This window comes from Stegastes partitus, unplaced genomic scaffold, assembly GCF_000690725.1.
Source record: "Stegastes partitus isolate 25-593 unplaced genomic scaffold, Stegastes_partitus-1.0.2 Scaffold1882, whole genome shotgun sequence".
Classification (NCBI taxonomy): domain Eukaryota; kingdom Metazoa; phylum Chordata; class Actinopteri; family Pomacentridae; genus Stegastes; species Stegastes partitus.
This window is the reverse complement of record NW_007579613.1, coordinates 53,289-67,122: the sequence shown is the minus strand read 5'-3', so window position 1 is coordinate 67,122 and position 13,834 is coordinate 53,289. Positions and strand designations below refer to the sequence as shown.

Sequence of the window (13,834 nt, the reverse complement as noted above, 5' to 3'; positions counted from 1 at the left end):
TTTTTTTTACATTTTGATAATATTTCCAACACAACATTTCTAAAATTGCATTAATATTTTTCAGACATATGATAGTAATATTTTCCAACTTTTCACAATAGTTTTAGATGATTTATACATATATTTGGAAATTATAATAACATTTTGCAGGACTAACATTTTATTCATATTTTTTGTTTATTTTTAAAAATACATTTTTGTACATTGATTCTATTTTTAACATCTTAATGTGTGCTTTTTTAAACATTTAATTAATGTTTCTCAGACATTTTGAAAACATTTCCTGAAATTTTCTTAATATTTTTCGACATTTAATTTATATTTTGTAATTAATATTTTTAATTATTGTATATCCAGGTGACAAAAAACAAACAAACAAACAAACAAACAAACAAAAAGTCTAAATCTCGTTGTATTTCAAGCAGATCATCAGTCACTCTAGAGGAAGCTCTGTGTCGACTGCTGAAGAGGAGAAAAGAGCACAAAATATCTGTAAAGCCTTTTTGTCTGTCAGAAAACGCCACAGTGGCTGCTGATTGCTTTGTTTAGATTCCTACAAAATGAGAAATTGTCCTCTGGTTCCAAAATCAGAAATGGTTCAATACTCACAGTTTCTGCCTCCCCTTTCTCTGTGACACGTCTGCTTCCAATCACAGACTGGAAAACACAACATCTCTTCATAGATCAATACTGCTCAGCAAAAAAACAGTTGGTCCTGCAAATGAGCAACACAGTAAATGTCTGATTCTATAACCTCTGGCTACTTGGGCAGGAGAACGACTCCCCCATGTGGTGGAAGGTTTATCAAACAAAACTCATTAACACGCTCAAATATAATTCAGATGTCTCACATTTAGCCTTTTCTCAGTGGTGCTTTGTTGAACCTGTTAGTGTTGGAAAAATCAAAACCTTCTGACTTTTATTTTCAGGTATTTTCAGAACAATTCCGTCCAACGATGGCCTGAGCAGAAGTTAAAGTGTGGACATTAGAAATAAATCAGACAAAGCAGAACTCCATCCATCCATTATCTATACACCGCTTAATCCTCACTAGGGTCGTGGGGGGCTGGAGTCTATCCCAGCTGACTCAGGGTGAAGGCAGGGGACACCCTGGACAGGTCACCAGTCTATCACAGGGCTACACTTAGAGACAGACAACCAAGCACACTCACATTCACCCCTACGGACAATTTAGAATCACCAATTAACCTCAACATGTTTTTGGACTGTGGGAGGAAGCCGGAGAACCTGGAGAGAACCCACACTGCACGGGGAGAACATGCAAACTCCACGCAGAAAGATTCTGGTGCCCCCACCGGGACGCGAACCTGCGACCTTCTAGCTGTGAGGCAACAGTGCTAACCACCGCACCACCACAAAGCAGAACTCCTGGAAGTAATTTAGAAATAGAATATACACTTCGTTGCAAAGTGACTGATGCACTATAGTCTAAAAAAAAGTAAAACAACTAATTTGGACCTTTAAAAAAAAAAAAATAATCCAAAGTGAAACTAATATGGTTGTTTGAAAAAATAAACGTTTTCCTTGAATCGTCAAAAACATGTCAAACTACTTACAAGTTCCTTAAAAAAAGGAAAAACCCTTAAACAGACTAAAACATATAAAAAACCTAATATTATCCTTTAAAAAGTGGAAACTTCTCTCTTAAATAGCTTAAAAGATGCACAAAAAAGCCCTTTTCTCCTTTAATAGTCATGCAAACGTACTCATAACTGTAAAAAAGTAAAAGGATAAATAGAGCATTTAGCAGAAGCATTAAAATATGAGCTTTGTGAACACTAATGGATTCATTTTCATACACTCAAGCTGGAAACTTCTGGTTTATACTTTAGTAAAATGTTATTTTTTAGAACCTTGTTGAATCATTCATGATGAAAAATGTGCATTTTAAAATCAACGAGTGTCGTGGAGCAGTAAGTACAACATTTCCCTCTGAAATGTAGTGAAGTGAAAGTAGCAGAAAAAGTAAAGTGCAAGTGCCACAAAGCTGTGCTTGAGTGGAGAACATGAGTAAATAAACCAGTAAAGGCTGAGAGAAGAAGCAGTGAGCAGAAGTAAGAACACTGAAATGTGGCAGATGACTGCTTCATAGTGTGGTTTCTGGAACGTCTCACTGCAGACTTCAAACCAACAGAAGACACGAGCCGCTGCTTTGATTCATAAATATTTTATATACAAAATATTGTTACAAGTATATTCAACATATGTCACATTAGAATATTGATACATACATTTGATCAATCTTCATATTTCACAGTACATACATGGAAAAAAAGAAAAAAAAATCACCATTCTAGTTGACTTTGTGTACAATAAATACATGCTCTTCTCGTTTATCTTTATTCTATTTTTTTTTTACAAACTTACAGTTAGTTTTAAACAGAGTGCAAGAGTTCAGCTGTCACTGCCGACGTGGCCGATGTCAAAGATCCCGCTTCTCACTGCAGATCACTGTTTGTTCGGTTCAACGCGGCAGAACAAAACGCGAAGCTCTAAGTTTGGACAGTAAAAAGTGGGACGTCTGCAAAAAGGCCGCATCTGTCCGTAAACCACCCAAATCAAGAAGAGTTAGTTGAACGTGGCTCGCTGTGAACACTTGCGTTCCTTGGCACGTAGTAAACAGACACGAGTGTGGATCGAACCCAAATCAGTCGAACCTGTCTGCGAGCTTTAGCTTCCAAGTTAATGCAAAATCAGATATTCAGAAAACAGGTCGAGTATGCGACTGTGCATGCATGGCAAGGTGGTGGCTTCTGAGTTGTTCTTATCTGTAAACTGTAAATGTGGAGTTTCTTGACCTCCACGGAAGCGATTTCACCATTTCAAGCCGGGGTAGGCAGTACTTTTTTGGGGCGCCATTGGGATAAATTTCCATAAAAGCCTTCTAGTATGTTAACATTTAAGTTTCAGGCTTGAGAAGACCAATCAGAGCAGGGAGAATGTGTAAATAACAACAAGTCCTGCAGCAACAGTAGGATGTGGTGCTGCAGTGAGATAGATGGAAGGCGTTCACAGAGGAAAATGGGGTTAAAATCCCACATGATGCCAAATAAAATGTTTTCTTTTGCCTTCTCCAGCCATATTTCTGCTTTCTGTAGCTTCCACCCCCAGACGCTTTGTTGGCAGGACTATTTTCACATCATTTGGCAATATTTCCTCAAAAAATCTTTCATCATGTTGAAAATCAAGTGATCTGGGAGGAAACTAGATGTCTGCACATCCTCTAAAGCTTTGGTTCAGGCTTTAGAAAATCTGCTCTAGTCCTTCACAAGGCTTCAATAGATCTGATATAATAGTAGTTGTTACGGTTTTTTTCCCGCCCTTTAGAGCCATGTTTCTGCCTACTACAGCTTTAACCATCTAAATACATTCTGTTAGCTGTTTTCATTCAGATTAGGTCTTCACATTCACAGTTTCTGGTTTGTAAAAACTGTAAAATTAGTGTTTCTGGTGGTTTTCACCATTTAAAGCTGGGATAGGCAGGACTTTTTTGAGCACATCATTGGGATAAATTTCCATAAAAACCTTCCAGTATGTTGAAATTTAGATCTCAAGCTTTAGAAAACCTACTTTAACCAATCACAGGGCTGCAATCAGAGCAGGTGAGATGGTGTAAGTAGAAACCAATCATGCAGCTACAGTAGGATGTGGTGTTGCAATGTGTGTTTTTTTGTTTTTTTCGCCCTTTCCAGCCATATTTCTACCTACTGCAGCTTTAGTCACCTGAACACATTCTGTTAGCTGTTGTCATTCAGAGCAGATATTCACAGTTTCTGGTGTTTAAAAACTGTAAAAGTAGAGGTTCTGGTGGCTTTCACTGTTTAAAGCTGAGTAGGCAGTACTTTTATCGACATTATTGGGCAAATTTAAACCTTTCAGCATGAGGAAATTTAAGTGATCTGAGAGGAAACTAGATGTCTGTACCTCGTCTTGGATTTGTTTTCAGACTTTCATGGCTTTAATCAGAACAGCTGAGAAAGCGTAAATAGAAACAAAACCTGCCGCAGCAATAGAATATGGTGTTGCAACGGGATAAATAGGTCGATCTAGGGAGATGAGGCTGGAATCCCAGCTGAAGCCACAGAATGTTTGTCTTTTTTTGTCTTTTCCAGTCAGATTTCTGCCGACAGCAGCTTAAACCAGCTACGTACATTCTGTTAGCTGCTTCAGTTCAGAGCAGGTCTTCACAGTCACAGTCAAAAACAGAACAATTCAAACCTCGGATAATTTAAACTCATAATTCTTTGCTTCTGAATGAAAACAATTCCTTTTCACTTTACAAGTCCGTGTCGTAGATCTCGTTCAAGTCTCCATGAGTCCCAGGCCGAGCTAGCTTCGTTAGCGTCGTTAGCTCTTTTTTTAAGGCTACGTAATTCATCAGAACTCGCTACAAAATCCTTTTTCTCAGCGTGTTTTCTTTCTGTTCAAGCTTTTTTTTTTTTTTTTTTAATATTCAGAAAAATATTACCAGACATTCAGCATTTAATAGCGACGTCCTGACGCACTTCTTCTCGTCTCAAAGCGGCAGAATGTATCGCCGTCCGACATATTTGTCAACGTATCGTCCAAAGGAGTTGTAATTTTCTGACGCTCCTGACCGCAAGATACGTCCGGTGCTACAAGTGTCTCATTAGTGTCGATAAACGGATCAGAGTTGTGACGCCACGAACCGAGTCGGGGAATTATTGTTCGCTACTGAATTCCCTCACCGTCATTTTGGATCAGTCTTCTTTGGTTAACTTTCTGCAACAACTCATGCTAATTACAGCATTTATTCATGTTAAAGTGACATTACTCGGCTGTTTAATTATGTGTTTGTTTGTTTTTTGGATACCAGAGTCAGTAGTGGTATCAATGTCACATGATGCGTTTAAGGCTGAAACAGAACAGGAATGTGGGCTTACCGCCTCTTATCGCACTATTAGTTGCTTAACAAGAGGCAGAACTTCTTTACTCTGCCAAAATAATAACTTTCTGTGGCTTTTAACCAGATTTAATTGGCTACAGAGGACAAAAATATTCTCTAATTAGAGTAAGAAGATAAAGAAGACCTCTAAAGTTCATCTGAAAATATTGTTTATGCCACAGAGTTGGAGATTTGAAACCACGTGTTGTGATGCTGATGATGTTTTTATAATGTAGAAAGAGCCTCTGAATCAAATAAATCTCTTTCTAATCATAAGTATGGAAATTAGTCAACCTTCTTTTGCTCATTTCTCCTCCATGAGCTTTAGAGGCGAGTGAAGATCATTCTCCTTCTTCAGGCCTCCTCTGTTCATCTTCCCTCCTCCACGGGGCGGGTTTCAGATTTGAGCTTCACGAACTCTTTGGCCACCTCGTCCGCAGGCCTCTGGGACAGGATCCTCATCACCGTCATGCCCGTCTCGTCAGTGTGGATCCGCGGCCCGAGGGGACACCAGCACACGCAGCTCTTTCGGTCGGCGACGTCTCGCAGCTGCACCACGGCCATGCCGACCACCCGGTCCGCCCGGCCGAAGCAGTAGTCCTTCACCGCCACCTGGAGCTCGTAGCAGTCGGGGGACTCCTTACCGAGGACGCTGCAGAGGGAGAAATTAATAATCAGCACCTGACCTGCTGCTCCTCAACATGCTCTATCTGAAGGTGCTACAGATGTCAAACTCACAACTGGAAGGCCTCGTTGAACTTTGCCGTCCAGCTGTTGTTCTTGGACTTTGTGGTGAATTTGCGCTTCTTGTCGGCCAGGAAGGGGCCAACCATGGAGACCTCGACAAAAGGCCTGAACATCCCCGATGTTTGCCACTTCATGTCGTTCACCGCGATCACTGGCGGGAGAGAAGAGAGGGAGGAGAGGAGGAAACAGATTTAATACTGATGATGGTCCTATTAAGGGAGATTTAGAAAGGTCATACTAGTTGTTACACATGTTTTAGAGTATTTAAGGAAGAAGTTTCTTTCTTTTTTAAGTTCATACGAGCTGTTTTAGCAGATGCTGGCTTTTAAATTTTTTTTTTTTTTCCAAGAATCATAGAAGTTGTTTTGCATGTATTGGACTATTTGAAGGAGAACTTTCCTATTCTATGAAGCACCATGTTGTATGTTTTAAAAAATTTAGGAGACATCTTTAATTTTTTAATTTGTTGTTTTACATGTTTTATACTATTTAAAGGAGAAGTTTCTTTTAAAGGCCCAAAGTAGAAGTCTTGCATGTTTGAGACTATTTAAGTGAGAACTTTCTTTTTTGAAAGGGCTACATTAGTTGTTTTGCAGGTTGTAAGCTATTTAAAGCAGAAGTTTCTTCTTTTAAAGAACCATGTTAGTTTTCTTTTGCATGTTTTAGACTATTAAAGGGACAAGTTTCTTTATTGAAAGACCACATTTATTGTTTTACATGTCTATAAGGCACCAGTCACTTTGTTGTTATGTTCCAGTCACTGATCTGTTTCAGTTTGTTTCAGCAGTTAACTTGCAAAACCATCAGATTTACTTACAATGAAGTATTCTATCACAGTAATCATTCACCTCACTTGTTATTCCCATTTATGTGATTTTTGTTTGGCAATTAAGGATTTTGCAAATGAGGGACTTACTAAAAAAACATCTTCTATGTGGACAAATCTGAAGTTTTTTCCAACAACAACAACAACAACAACAACAACAACAACAACAACAACAGTTGAACTTAAAGTTCTTCTTGGAAAATGTACATTGAGGTTAGAATGTCTGTCTGAATTCTGGTTTGTTGGAAGTGTAGTTTACTGCACTTTAAAGCACGAAGATGACAAGATTCTTAAAAAGTAGTTTCTGTGGAATGCTAATGGATAACTCTTTGGACGAGGGCTGGCAGTAGAAGAAGAAATAAACGAGCACGAGGTAACTGCTAAATGCTTCTGAGATTAACGCTTGAATTCAAAAGAGAACACGTTGGAGGTTTGATACAGTAACATCAGAGAGGTTTAAGGTTGTAGTTTAAATATTGTGAAACTCAGGAGTCTCACCTTTGACGTTGACTTTGCGTTCTTTCCCGAGCATCATGTCGATCTGCAGCAGGGCCTCTCCGATCGGTTTATCCACCCCGGCACCTGGACAATTATTACACATTAGCATGACTAACACCATCTTTACTCACTTTATTCTTCATTTATCCCATCGCTGCTCCTGTGACCCACTGCATAATCTCCCATTTGTGCTCTGAGAAACATCACAGCGGCTGATCTTTTACACTTTAACACTCATTATTTGATAAAGGGATAATTTTCTAATTTACAGCAGAACTCAAAAGTCCAGTAAACACAGAATGGAGGCCCGAGCTTCAGAAACGATGAGGAAATAACAAATAATAAGACATCTGGCCTTGGAAAATGTGCAAAAATATACTCTAATATAACATAAAACTGTGGCTTATTTGTTAACAGGCATGACCAGGTTTTGGTGCTGAGCAAGACATTTCTTAAACTTCTAATATTTGTATGTTTCTCTTGATTTCAGTGAGGTGTGTTCTTCTACAAAGACGCTCAGCGGTTCTTTTTAGAGACCACGAAAACCCTGATTTCAGACTCGAATGAACTCACCTCTGTCAGGTCTAATCTTCTCATTGCCAGTGATCCTGATGCCCATCCCATCATGCACTGAGAGGACAGAGAAGGAAGGGTTTAAGGAACATTTTAGCCAATTTAAAACATGCACGAAACACCCATCAAGGCAAAGATGCTCTGCATGTTTGTGTGTGTGTTCACCTTGAGAGTGTTGCGTTGTGACAAAGGTCTTTATCAGAGCATCGGTGCTCTGAGAATAGAGGGAGAGGGCGTAACGTAGAGACGCCAGCTCAGGGCTTTTCTCAACAAACGCCTTCTTCAGCCCGTTTCCTCCTGCGTGGAAATATTGCTGAAAGAGCAACGAGTTGAAAGTGAGAAAAAAATGATTCCACAATAACAACAAAATGTTATACTGTGTGTTAACTACACAAGAATTATTTATTTTTCCTAAAATGTGTATAAACCAGAAAACTTTTTCTTCAGTAAATCAATAAAGGATGAAACAGAGAATCTGGGAGAAACATCTGAAGAATATGTTGAAAAATGTATTAAGCATGCAGGAAACGTTTATCCTTCTGACAAATAACTGAACTTTGTTGTGTTTGGAGAAAGCTGCCAGACATGAATATCATAGAAAAGCTTTTCACAAACTCCTATTCATGTAGATATTCTTACATTTGTGCTCTTAGTATCCTTGTGTTCTTCTGTTTTTTCTTATTTATATTGCATATATAGTGTATATACCTCACCTCTTTAATATGTAGTTGTGTTTTCTTGTTTTTCTTACTGTCACTTTGCTGCTGTGATGTTGCAGATTTCCCCTTGTGGGATTAATACAGTATATTCGATTCTATTCTAAGAAACAAGCAATGCACTGCAGTGGATAGTGCAATACTGTAGTAAAACACTACCACTAGACAGTCACATATGGCCAGTATATTTATAGTATAATATATTTACAGATGTAAAAAACCGCGCAATAATTAGTGCAAAATATTGTGATAGGTGCAAAGTATAGTAAAGCCAGCAGATGTGTGATTTGGCTGGGTTTTATAATGACAAAGAATCTCAAAAATGTCAAAAAAAAATACAATCACAAGTCAAGATGTAAGTGAAAGACAAAAACAATACAACAACGTAAAAATGCTCCATTCTGAGTAAAAGCTCTGAGGGACAATATGTCCTACATAAGTACGAGCAGCAAAATGTAGTTAAAGCATTAGAATAAAGCTGGTTTGGTCCCTCTGACTGATGTATGATTATACATGACGTGATTAGATTACTAGGAGTGTGTTGCTGTTGGAGCTGCTGCAGGTTTGAACCACTTTATGTCCAGTTTCATATAAAGGGACAGATGATAAATCAGAGGACTCCAAACACGATACAGTGGAAAGACAAGAAGAAAAAAGCACAAATCTGTTTTCAGATTTTAGACTTTTTAAAAATCCTTTTAATCTTGATTTTTATTTTTTTATTTTTTTTGCTGAGATTTTGGGTCAGTTGACGATGTACTGAAATGAAACTGTGTGAGAAGCTCAGAGGGACAAATCATTAGTTGGTGGAAATGTTGAAAATGTACAGATGTCTTAAGTCGAGTACGTTGCATTCAGACATGAAAGCTTGCAGCTCTCCTACCTTGATGGTCTCCAGCCCTGCATCGATGATTATACACTGTTTGGGCGTCAGAGTTTTGGCTTCACCTCCTCCCTGCAGACACCGGAGATCAGAAACACACATCAGACAGAGTGCTGACCTTTCATTTAAGTAAACGCACCTTGACGAGAGACGATGCATCGGAAGCACAGGTGTGACCTTCACCTGCACATCTGTTATCAAGTGGTGTGATGCATAAACGCTTCCTTCGTCTGACAGTTCATTCAACTGTGCAGCATCTCATAAGCAACGGTTAATACTGAAGCTATGGAACGAAGGATTTCTTTTTGGCAGCTTTGGCTCATCCTCGCATCTCTTCCTCATAAACTCACAGGGAGGAGTTAAGATGTTGGTGAGGGAAGCCAGGAGACACTTTAGCAAAATGAAAAGCCTCCTCTGAGTGTCTTACCTTGAGATTAGAGAGTCCTTTAGCGGCTGTGAGGAGTTGGGCTCCCTGCAGAGAGAAGAAAGTAGATTACAGCAACATTTAATGTGATTTGCTTAAAACGCAGTAATTCAACGTGAGGACTTTTTCTCCACAGAAGAAGCAGAACAAACCTTGTGTAAAACATTTTACGAACGGGAAACACACCTGCTGTCATCCACCAGCAGACGGCAGCAGAGCCTCAGAGGTCTCTGCCTGCATTCCTGGAGATTTATTACCCTTTTATTCTGTTTTGTTTTTTTGTTTTTCTGTCAAAATCATGTTTTTGTTGCCGTTAGAGTGCATTTAAGAAAAACGTATTTGCTGTTTGAAGACACAACGACAACGAGGGTGGATTCAGTTAGATTTGGCCTCAGTTAATACAAGAAGCTCCACTCAGATGTTTGTCCTTTAATAACTGCGTATGTCTCTAACTACTCTCGTCAGTATGTAAAGCTGGATTTGTGACGAGCCACTGAGACGTTTATCAAAATGAAAAGAAATGAGGGACACGGATTACTCTGTTCACTCGCCAGTTTTAGACCTGATGATTGACATTTTTGGGATACGGGACAGTTTGTCAGGTGCATTGTGGGTAATGTTGGCACCAAGGAAGCAGCATGTGTGGACTAGAAGAGATGATTCTGGTTCCGCTGCATCAGTTTTGGTCACTCTTTAAAACTTTCTTTATAGGAATGCAATGCTAAGTTGCTGGTTTTATGGTTAGAATTAGGGTTTGTATAGAGTTCAGACTGGGATGAGGCGTATGTTTGTGTTTTGTGCTCACCAGGCTGTCGTTGCTCTGAGGCAGGACGATGGATCTCTCCAGGCTGCTCAGGACGATCTTCCACAGATCCTTCAGGATCCTCTTCAGCACCGTCTTCTCACAGATGTCCGCAAAGATACTGAGGCTGGATCACAAAGAAACTCATGATAAATGTGACTGAGATCGGCCCTAAAGCCCTCAGAGTTCACCAATGCTTCCAAAAACACTTTATTAGTGACCTGACTGCTGTACAAATGACATAATTAGGGGCATAACCACGATTTAATGCACATGCAAAAACAAAGTGTATGAAAGAGGACAGTCACACCAGTGCTGTGTTTACTGGAGAATCCATATATCCTGACTTTTAACCTGAGTTTTTAAGATATAAAGAATTATTTTTCCCAATTATAGTCTCATAAATTCTAATAAATCTGGTTGTCATTGAAGCAAAAGTGTCATTCAGCCACATGACTGAAAGAGACAAAACTAAAACCTCCTTCTGCAAATCTGAACTTGACTAACATCAAAGAAGAAGACACAGTAAAAAAAACAAAAACCTGATATTAGAAATGTTCTGTCCTGCAAAGATTAAGCAGCTATTAAAGGCGACTAGACATAAATATCTTACAGACGGTGATGGAGAACTGTCATGGGATTTAAACGCGCTTGTCATTTCCAGGAGAGGTTTATAAATGATTACACTTAATGCAGAAGCTTTGGCAGTCTGGAGTGGTGTTCAGAGTGCTGACTGTTTCCTAACTCTTGGTTTTTATTTCTCGGTGTTTTCAAGCGTGGACTTGGTAAGAAGCAACTGAAAAAGAACGTTAATATGTCAGGAAAGATTGTGGGTCAACAGCTGCACTTGTTTGTGAGTCCTGAGTGGTGAGAGAAGGTTGGACAATCCTCGGTGATGTATTGGAGGCCCTTTGGTTAATATGAACTGCTTCTGTCAATATAAAGGCAGATGGAGTCGCCTCTTCTAGAGATCCTTTAGATCATCCTGTACAGTTCTGTTATCCAAATCTGGGCAGTATAACGTTTGTGCTACTTGAATGTTGCTTTCTGACTGCCGGTGATGTTGTTATATATATATATCTGTCTGTAATTTAATGTCTGTTCTGTTAGTTATCACAGAAACAAAGAGAATTTTGCCCAAAGGACACTAAACAACTTGATTTTACAAGACAACAGCTGGTTAATGTACAAAACTTTACTTTTTACATTCAACTTTAATTTGCATTGGGAGAGTTTCATATCTTATTTCAACTGAATTTAAACTTTCAAAAACTATTTAAATTGTGTTTTTATGTGTGTTTTATTGACATTTATCCGTCCATACTGGAGATTCTGCACTCACCGCCGAACAGATAAGGAGTACACAATCATTTCAAGTCTGCCTCTGTGTGTCGATTTGACCCTGAAAAACTCATCTCTGTGTACTAAAGTTAAATATTTAGAAGATTTTTATTCTCAAAAATGATCAATCTCTGCTGTTTAATATCTTAGATGGAGCTCTGTGCTGTTAATTCCCAACGCTGTAATATTGAAGAAATGCAGCTGTGCACGTCCCACAAGATGCTCAACCACGGTGCTGCCTGCTTATTTTGCTCATATGTCTTCTAGCTGATAAATAACACCATACGGACATGTTGACAGGGTAGAAAAAAAAACTTGATTTTCACTGTAGGAGGTATTTAAAGTCTGAATTAAAAGTGAATTAGACAGAAATCTCAGCATTGTTTGTTCTTTGACAGACAAAACTACCACGTAAACACTGAAACACCTCCAGTGCATGTTCCCAGACTTACTCCTGTTGTGTTTGTAGCAGTAATTCATCCAGAAAGAGTTGTCAACTGTTCTGAGAAGTCTGTGAAATTATTCAGTTACTTTTAACTGTTGTAATGATGCCATTTTCAATCTTGCTGCCTGATGGTGACAGACAAGACTTTAGAAATACATCTGGAATAAAGCGCATCCCGACAAATGATTCTGTGTTTAAACTCTAAAAACGTTGAATAAACTGATGTGGTTTGGGTTAATATACTACCTTTACCAAGTTCTAAAAGGTTGCTCTGACCCAGACGAAGTCCTGTTTGTTTTTTTCCCACTATTTTTCTACTACAGTATTATTGTTAAGGTTTCATTTTTTATAAAAACTACTAAAAGGTTGTTTTGACCCAGCAAACAAGCTCAAGTGTCAAGTTTGATGCTGGATGCACAAAACAACGTGGAAATGATGTTTAAAACTGCAACAGACACAATTAATATCAGTTAATAACAAATAGTGGCATGAACGTTTAAGAAAGAGTTTAAAATAATGGATTGCAACCATATCATATTTTAGTAATACAAAAATAACACTGGGACAAAACAGATTTGTTGTAGGCGGTTCTCTACCCACCAGGATTAGATAAACTTAGTTATTATTATTATTGTGGTGCTATATCGATCGAAACTGGACAGAAAAATCGTTTGAATTGTTATAAATACACAGCTCATTTAATTGATAAAATTAGCGGCGCTGTGAACAGCAGCTCTGATGTAAGCTGCAGCAAACTGCGTGTGTCACGCCTCGACTTACTTCCCATCCAGGAACTCCATGAGGGGCCTCAGCATGGCGTCAGCATCTGCCTCTGCAGTGTTGTGGTTGGGGGGGCCTTTCATCTGGTACAGGAGCTCAGCCATCTGACGCATGCAGCCCGTAATACGAGTCTGGAAGCTGGAAGGAGAGAATTTAACTTAGACCGAAAAAGTTCTGGTGAAGGCTCAATCCGCAGACACGCTACGGATATTATGTGGGTAGGTATACTTTTACATCTATCTCTGTGTGGATAAATTTCGGTTTTAGACTTTGAAAGTGAGAACATTTGTTGAAAGTAAGGACAGTGTGACTCCGTGACAGACCTTTACAGGGATGTTTAAGGGGTTAAGACTTGCTTTAAGGGTTCAAGTTAGAACTAGGATTGGTTAAACGTTGAGGTTAGCAGGTTTTTTCTGCTTGAGCCAGTACTAAAGAAAAACCCTGATAAGATGGTAGATCCCATTTTAGTCAGATTTAGGAACATCGATTTCTTACCTTTGCTGTATGCAGGTTGATCATGCTTACTGTCAGATATAGACACCCTAAAGGCTCATTATGAGTCAGGAAACCCAGAATATTTTTCTCTCATTGTATTACAGCCGTCACACCTGTCACAACTGAAGATTGGATGAGAGTGCGCTGTGCCCTGACTGAGCAACTGCATTGATAATATGACAGATTTGTCAGGGTTTGATGAGTTTTGAGTAAGACTGACATCAGGCGCTGTGGCTTAGTTGGTTAAAGCGCCTGTCTAGTAAACAGGAGATCCTGGGTTCAAATCCCAGCAGTGCCTTTTCAGACACTTGAGGTGAAGTATGACTTGTGTTTGGACATCTGCAGGTGGTGTTATTAATGGCCTAACTGGTCCTATC

At 39.1% G+C, this 13,834-nt stretch overlaps 1 protein-coding gene and 1 non-coding gene across 2 annotated transcripts in view; one reads left to right on the top strand and one right to left on the bottom strand.

Moving 5' to 3' along the window:
* Positions 1–2,172: 2,172 nt before the first annotated feature.
* Positions 2,173–13,834, bottom strand: part of LOC103373009 (protein unc-13 homolog B-like) — a gene marked incomplete at its 5' end in the record, with an annotated part of 64,103 nt that continues 52,441 nt past the window's right edge. The window contains 9 exons of the mRNA XM_008302798.1: positions 2,173–5,579; positions 5,666–5,825; positions 6,999–7,082; positions 7,572–7,628; positions 7,737–7,884; positions 9,171–9,242; positions 9,598–9,642; positions 10,400–10,523; positions 12,963–13,100. Of these exons, the coding sequence (XP_008301020.1) occupies positions 5,297–5,579; positions 5,666–5,825; positions 6,999–7,082; positions 7,572–7,628; positions 7,737–7,884; positions 9,171–9,242; positions 9,598–9,642; positions 10,400–10,523; positions 12,963–13,100 (1,111 nt within the window). The remainder of the gene's footprint in view (positions 5,580–5,665; positions 5,826–6,998; positions 7,083–7,571; positions 7,629–7,736; positions 7,885–9,170; positions 9,243–9,597; positions 9,643–10,399; positions 10,524–12,962; positions 13,101–13,834) is intronic.
* On the top strand, positions 13,682–13,755 carry trnat-agu (transfer RNA threonine (anticodon AGU)). The gene has a single exon. It is a non-coding gene; the product is annotated as a tRNA-Thr (tRNA).